The sequence below is a fragment of the Oryza brachyantha genome, chromosome 3, assembly GCF_000231095.2.
Source record: "Oryza brachyantha chromosome 3, ObraRS2, whole genome shotgun sequence".
Classification (NCBI taxonomy): domain Eukaryota; kingdom Viridiplantae; phylum Streptophyta; class Magnoliopsida; order Poales; family Poaceae; genus Oryza; species Oryza brachyantha.
The window spans coordinates 9,150,570-9,158,032 of NC_023165.2; the positions used below are offsets into that span (position 1 = coordinate 9,150,570).

General features: G+C 41.3%; 1 protein-coding gene across 1 annotated transcript; it reads right to left on the reverse strand.

Annotated features, from left to right (window-relative positions):
* Positions 1–1,159: 1,159 nt before the first annotated feature.
* On the reverse strand, positions 1,160–7,027 carry LOC102722757 (kinesin-like protein KIN-14F). Its single transcript, XM_006651236.2, has 19 exons — positions 6,797–7,027; positions 6,524–6,690; positions 6,277–6,420; positions 5,883–6,125; positions 5,723–5,794; positions 5,539–5,607; positions 5,312–5,407; positions 5,048–5,158; positions 4,882–4,963; positions 4,695–4,790; positions 4,405–4,578; positions 4,219–4,325; positions 3,929–4,107; positions 3,654–3,815; positions 3,310–3,563; positions 3,052–3,215; positions 2,777–2,965; positions 2,158–2,654; positions 1,160–1,577 (listed from the first exon to the last, which is right to left on the reverse strand). Exons 1-19 carry the CDS (start codon positions 6,918–6,920, stop codon positions 1,445–1,447), a joined length of 3,063 nt encoding a protein of 1,020 aa, XP_006651299.1. The 5' UTR covers positions 6,921–7,027; the 3' UTR covers positions 1,160–1,444.
* Between the last annotated feature and the right edge of the window lie 436 nt (positions 7,028–7,463).

The window sequence follows — 7,463 nt, forward strand, 5'->3', positions numbered from 1 at the left end:
TGTTTTACAGTTTTTTTTCGGTTGTTGCACGACTGCTTCATATAAAAGAAAAGGCTTTCAAACAAAAGTTCATCTCATAGTTTTTTTTCAGCTTTATATTTGTTAATTTCATCATTTACATCGCTATCACAAATCATAGAATATTTCGTATTCATCCATCAAAAAATAAAAACGCACCCTAGTCACCGAACATTCCTAGATTATGCTCCAGTTTACGAACTGTGTCACATTGGCCAATTGAGCCATGATGTATACATGTCTATAGCGGACATATAAGCAACAGACACCTGCAGAGCATTGAGCTCTACTGGGCAGTCATTTGTACTAATAGAGTGCTAGATAAGGGTGTAAGTGGTCTGATCCGCCGACTACTTATAAGCTAATTAAATGGTAGGCCACTTGTATCCCTAGTAGTGCTAGACCAACTGGACCAAAGATTGATCATATAGGATAATGGAATTTCGGTCCTTGGGGCTCGACTTTAACACGTTTGTTCCCATAGGACTCCATGACTGCACAATAAAATTTTCCTCGAAGCAATGTTTTATCCTCTACAAAAAGTGTTAATACTTGTCGCATATTTTACCCCTTTGTAGTACTCGCTCAGTTCCAAAATATAATTGTATTTGTAGTTCATAAAATATAGCTAGCTTAAAGAAATAAAAACAATAAGCTACCATCCTGTTGACATTCTATCTAAATCTCATATATGTCGGACAGTAAAAACATGTTACTACAATGTATGAGATGGTATGCACCACAGCTACACCAGACACGTTTATGCTTGGTTACTTACAGAAATGAATGAGGTGGTGGTATGTACAATCCAACGAGCACCAGTCCAGAACTTAAGCAACAGGCAAGACTTCAGGCCCATCGTAGCAGTCATTTTCCAGGTCTCCAGGAAGATCGGCAGCCAATGGTTTCAACTAAAGAGCAGAAGTTTGGCTAGCTGTATCTCTGTATGTCAAATTAGCTGACATATATAAATCAATATCAATGTACATGAACACGAACTTCATGGAGCTTGTACCCATGGAAGAGATCCAACCAAAGCAAAAGCTGACCTTGTTAGAATACTGAAGAAAGTTAAATGGAGGACATTGGAAAGAACCTTTATCAAAAGATAAAAGTGTTAAAAGAGAAATTATGCACCTGCTTTTGATCAACCAATTTCCTTTCTTTTCTTTTCATTATATATATATTATGAACAATACACAAAGAATTAGCAAGAACTCAACATAGCCTGATAGGCCAAATTAAAAAAAAAAAGGGTTAATGGCCTCACACACCAGTTGTTGAGATCACAACTCACCACACTGAGACAATCAATTGGGTTTATTGTCACTCATTGCTGTACTCGAGAAAAACCTCTCGCAATCTCTCATGACAAACACTAAAAGAAAGCCAAGAAAAAAAATGCACATGATTATTAAAGTAGTCTCTACTTTGTACCAGCATGTCTACCATTTGATGAGAGCCTTCTGCTATCGCTACCGCTTAAAAGTTGCCGTCCAGACCTGTTTCCAATGGATGTTTTTCTTGATGCAGATGGTATTTGAGAATGAAGTGGTGTCCTGATGAGTAAATACATGGAAGCATGGATATCTTAATCAGACTTTCGTGGTGTAAAATGATATATCTTATAGTTTAGATTCTATTTTTTTAAGAAAAATAAATAAATCTCAGTATCAATCAAATAAGAGCCAAATTAAATTGGTGAGCAGACCAGTTACACATTTGAACATACGAATTAAATTTTAGAGAATCAGTAACTCTGTGATTAGCCTTAGCAGACCACAATTTTGAAATTCACAGCAATCAAGATTGCGCATGTGGTGAACTGTATCTTACAATCACAAGATAAAGATATATTTCCATCCATTCTGTATAGCTATAACTTATAAACCCACAATTCACAATTAGTGGTAGTCTCAAGTAATACACTAATGTCCAAGCCTATATGACTGTTTACTCAAGTTTTGTTCATCCTGGTTTAAGTTATTTATGTCTACTTTATATCATGAGTATTGTGGGTGCTAAAATAATGTATGATGGTTTTACTTCAACAAAAATGGGACAAGTATGATATTTGACTTATTATTCTTTAAAAAAGTTTGTTGTAAAAAAGAATTGCGAGTGTAAGAAAATAAATACCTGGTATTTGTGTTCTCTCTTAACTTCGTTTGTGGTTTCTTGATCTTGGAACCATTCTCACTAATCGAACTATTGATGCTTTGGACATTGAACTGCCATAGTGCATCTGATTCTGAGGAATCACTTGTTGCAATGTCAATGTCATCAGAATCATCAGTATTTGTGGAGTAAAATCTTGGTCTTTGCTGATCAAACTCATTGTCTTCTTTTGTTCTTGAGTTATTTCTCTGGTATTGCTTATCTCTCGTACCTGAATGATACCTTTGGTAAAAGAAGTCAGGTAAAGCTGCACTGTCTCCTTCCCAATCACCGACTGAGTTATTGTTGTTCACTACAACCTTATCGATCCATTCCCCGCCAATTGTCTCCCTTTCTTCTCCCATCTGAAAATTTGCCCTTGAAATGCTATCTGGCCATGATGGTGAATCATTTGATGCTAATAAATCCTGGAGATCAAAGCTTGGTTTCTTTTGTCTTAATGTAGGATTGGCCCTAACCTGTATAAAAACCAAACAAACATGATCGGACAAAAATGTAAACAAAAATATGGCTGCTGAAATGACAATTGTACTAAATGTCACACATGGTTTACATAAGAAATAATGTGATGCATTAGTACCTCTATGTTTCCAACGTCCTCCATTGGTTGTCTGAAGTTAGTTTGGGTAGACAACAACTCACAACTATCCTGCCGCCTATTTGAAAAACCAGGTGAAGGCATCTTCATGTTAAATGCCTCAGGGTCACGGTTAATGTTTTGCTCTGATCCTGAATCTTTCATTGCTAATGATGATTTGAGTCGAGCAATCTGGATAAAAATAGAATATGTGCTCAACTTAAATAATAAATGCAGCGACAAAATCTGATACAAAGCATATAGTAGCAGAAACAAACCTGCTCCTTAAGTTCTTTAACTTCTCCAGACTCTTTATTCAACCGTGCAGCACCAAGTTCAACAGTAGATACACGCTCGGCAAACTTCAAGGTGCTTATGCTTTCTCCTAAAGCATCACTCTCTGGGCTTATATGAACAAACATCAAGGTTTTGGCCTGACCTCCTGTGGGTGCATTGTTAAAATTAGGAGGAAATACAAATTATGCTCAACGGTTAGTGACAACGCACTATGAAATTGTAAGAAAGCTAAACCTTACCAAGAGAATCTTGCAGAAGTTGTGTTAATTTACTATTCCTGTAAGGCACATGTGCATTCTTTTGGGCAAGTGAAGAAATCACATCCCCTAAAGCTGACAATGATTTGTTTATATGTTGTGCTTCTTTTAACCTTTCTCCAGTGACCTCTGACTTATCAACCCGTTCACTGCCTGCAAGATCGACTAAGTGCATGCAACCACGAAGAATGGTCCCTGATGTCAAATCTCTTCCTTGAACATGTACCGTTAAACAACTGCAAGGTTAAGAGAATTTGCATTATGTTCACTTATCATGTCGAATTAGATAATGTGATTTTTTTTAACACAAAAAAGGCTGAGGTTACCTGTGGGAACGACTGCTCCGGTCATTTAGCGCAGTGGCACCAACTGCGCGGTTCTTCTGCCCAACATTCATCAATTCCATCACATCCATTGTTGACGCGACTCGGACAAGACTTGCATCCGGCACATTAAGTCCATTCTGAGAATTATTTCGAATCTCTAGTGTATATACTTGTTAAGGAATAATTCAGCAGTACAAAATAATTCACTTGTGAAAGCAATTTGTAACACAAAGAAAATGACACAATTTGACAGAAACATCAATTGTTGAGGATATCTTTTGTTCAGACCATCATTGACAAGGAGGTCCCTGACTTGCTCGTTATAAATCTCTATCATTTGCACAGCAATGTCATAAATGAACACTCCTTTCCTTTGTTCAGCAAGCTTAAATAGGTCACTAAGTGCCCGATAATTTACACCTTGGGTTTGCTCGGTCATGTTCTTGGGCCCACTCTACATAACAGAACAGAGATGCTAAAAATACAGGAAGGCATCCATTGAAGTATATGTTTTAGAAAGACTCTTGATTGATATATATTACCCAAACATTGTCATTGTACTCACCATTGTGTATGTCTTCCCTGATCCGGTTTGACCATAAGCAAAGATACAAACGTTGTATCCATCAAGTACTGAGCGAATAAGGGGCTGGGTATCTAAGAACACCTCATCTACACAACAAAAAAACTATTCAATCTTCTTCCATTTAAGAGGTAGAAGAAAAACCAAAGAGATGGACAGGTAGAAAACCTTGTGTTGCTGCTGGGCCGAAAACCTTATTGAAGCTAAAAGTTTTTCGGCCTTCCTTTCCAGACTTGGAAGGAGTGATGATGGTTATATTGCCATCATCAATTGAACCCACAGAACAAGAACTTACCTGTCCAGGCAAAAAGGGTCGTACTCTACAATACACCCTGATACTCCCTGGGAACATGGGGGGAAAATCAAAACTACATATTTTCTCTGTTTCTTAATGCACAAAAATTTTCATTAATTGGATCAGAAATAGTACGTGTGAATGTTCAAAATAACAAGCATACCTTTAAGGTCTTGCACCTGGTTGTACAGCTTGCGATTTTCTTCAAGAACTTTATGATAACCTGAGGCAGCATGTGCAAGGCTAAACAGATGCCTTCCTGAAATAAAATTTGCATATGCATACTTTGCTTAGTAACGTCATATTCAAGTAGTTATTTTAATGAAGCACCTCAGACATGCTCGTATTACCTAATATGTTGATGTCCTCAGAGTACTTCATTTGCATAAACTCCATACCAGCTTTTGTAGCTCTAATACCAGCCTTGAGCTCCTAAAGACAAGAATCACAAACAACAATGTAAATATTTAACCATCACCAAGATAATGAAAAAGAAAACGAATGATGAATTAATACCTCAACATGCTTTGACTGTTGTTGGAGCATTGAATGTTGCTTCAGTGTAACTTCTCCATATGTTTCTTTTTTTATTTGTCTATGTTTGGAGTAAACTTCTATCGCATCCATCTATAGAGGATGAAAAGAAATGTTGGTCGGAAACTAAAATAGTAGCTGCTAGCATCCTACACCTATCTACCTCTATGATTGCAACAGAAGTTCCTAGAGGAGTCGAAAGGAAAATATTTTAAGCATGCTAAACAAGAGCAATTTATAGCTTGCCTTTTTCTCATTAGAATTAGGGGTGACCTCAACCAGAACCTTTGATTTCGAGAATGATTTGGTACCATCTATGCCATTTTTTAGAGCCGCTTTCACCTGTTCCAATGGATTGAAAATTTGATTATTTTACACCATTTCCAATCGGCCAGCTCTACATATTTGACAAATGTCACTGTAGAGAACGATTTAGAAAAAAACAGATAAGAAGTGTACAAAGATGTATCTACCAATTCGTGTTGGCTATTCAATCGATTCTCGAATTCCTCGACGAGTTTACTCAGCATGGATTCCAAGAGCTGCAGGCGAATAATAGTTATAAAAACCTCGATGGAACCGGTAAAAAGCTAGTTGCATATATGCCATTGAACTGGTAAACAGCTTACTAAAAAATAGGGAAGCTGAATGGCCTACCTGTGGAACTTCGTCTGGCCTCTTGTCGGACAAAACTGCACTAACTAGCATTTTCAGGGGACGTGACGTCGACTGCACGAGCCATTAACTATTTAGCCGCGTATCATCTAGCAAAACAAGACAATGCAAAGCAGCTTCAAAATTGCAGCACGGAGCTCACCGTGTCACCGTTATCAAGATGATAATCACCGCTGAATCCAGCCTCCTCGTAAGGCATCTCGCCCTCGTTCATCGATTGGCTCCTCCGGAATGGCTCGGAGTTCTTCCTCACGAATGACTTGCCGGAAGCCGACGGTTTCAAATTTCCCCCGTATTTCCATGGCCCGGTGCCACCACACTGTTTCCAGTCACCGTACGACTTCAATGCCAACACACAGTTCACCACCCTGGCGCTCTTCCCTCCCTGCGCCCAGAAAGGCAAAAAGGCGCGTCAAAATCACAGGCTTCACGAGAGAGTGTACCTAAAGCAAGCGACGATGAGGTAATGGTCGCTTCGCTTTGCTGCAGCTGCAAGCAAGGCGGCATGCGGGACGGGGGTGCGCTCCGACACGAACCTGCTCCAAATCGGAGGCCTCGAAACACGGCAGGCCGATCTCCTGCGCCGCCACGAGGAAGTTGCGCACGTTCTCGAAGTACTGGAACGCCGACAGCGCCGCGCCGTCAGGCTGCAGCACGGAGTCAGCTGTGTTCACCACCACCTGCGCGCGCGCGGGGCAACATGACAGCACCATCACGCTACAGTTGCAAGCAGCAGCGGCACAAATCAAATTAACGAACACAACGTGCGCTGCCTGCGCTTGCCTTGGGGACGGCGCCCGGGTGGACCCTGTTGAGCGCGCCGCAGAGGATCTGGCCGTTGCGGAGGCCGAGCCGGAACTCCTCCTCCGACGGCTCCTCAGGCAGGTCGCGGGCGGCCACCGCCCCCACCGTGCGGCGCAGCCACCCCGCCGCCTCGTTCCGCCTCGCCGCTGCACAAACCAAACCACACACAAAAGAAAAACACACAAACAATGCGCGTCAGCGAGCCACGCCGAGACGGCGCGCGAAACCACGCGAAGCGAACGACACACGCACCGGCTTCCTCCGCCCTGCGGGAGGCGAGGTCGCGGTCACTGAGGCGGCACCCGTGCTGCCGCAGCACGTCCTCCACCACGGCGGCCGCGGAGAGAGAGAAGAGCAGCGGCGCCGCCTCCGCCATCCGCTGGCGCGTGCGTCCTCCTCCCCCGGCCGCCTCGCCGCCGCCGCCGCGGCCGCTCCGCTGGTCTGGTTTGAAATGGACGGTGGAATTAAGCGGTTGCTGCCGAGTCCATTAATGGGACGATGCGTGGTGGTTTTGTGGGGGGTGGTTATAATGGAGGGGGAGTCGGGGAGGTGGGAGCTTTGTGGGTAGCTGCAATGCGATGCATCGCGCTTTTCTTTCGGCTGCTTCGAGTCTTGTTTCTTTTATTTTGATATTATTATAATTCAGATTATTAGAAACAAGTTAAAAGTAATAAATAATTTATTAAAATAACTTATTATAATCTGATAAACTCGTCTAGGTAAGTTTTTCCTAGCTTATTGGATAAAAAATTATCCATCATGTCATCTCACTCCCTATTTAGACTTGCAAACCCAATAATCTAGACTATAATAATCTAGAAAAGAAACAACTCATATCTTATACTACTACACAGATTATAACAATGTAGCTTATAATAATTTGATTTAATCTAGATTATAATAATCTTAAGCCGAAAGA

What these genes read in the sequence shown, in the direction of transcription:
- LOC102722757 (XM_006651236.2), bottom strand. Translation starts at nt 6,920, where the DNA reads ATGGCGGAGGCGGCGCCGCTGCTCTTCTCTCTCTCCGCGGCCGCCGTG. An exon ending in CCAGGTGCAAGACCTTAAAG is followed by an intron (nt 4,579 to 4,694) that starts GTATGCTTGTTA and finishes CCATGTTCCCAG; the next exon opens with GGAGTATCAGGGTGTATTGT. An exon ending in CGGCCCAGCAGCAACACAAG is followed by an intron (nt 4,326 to 4,404) that starts GTTTTCTACCTG and finishes TTTGTTGTGTAG; the next exon opens with ATGAGGTGTTCTTAGATACC.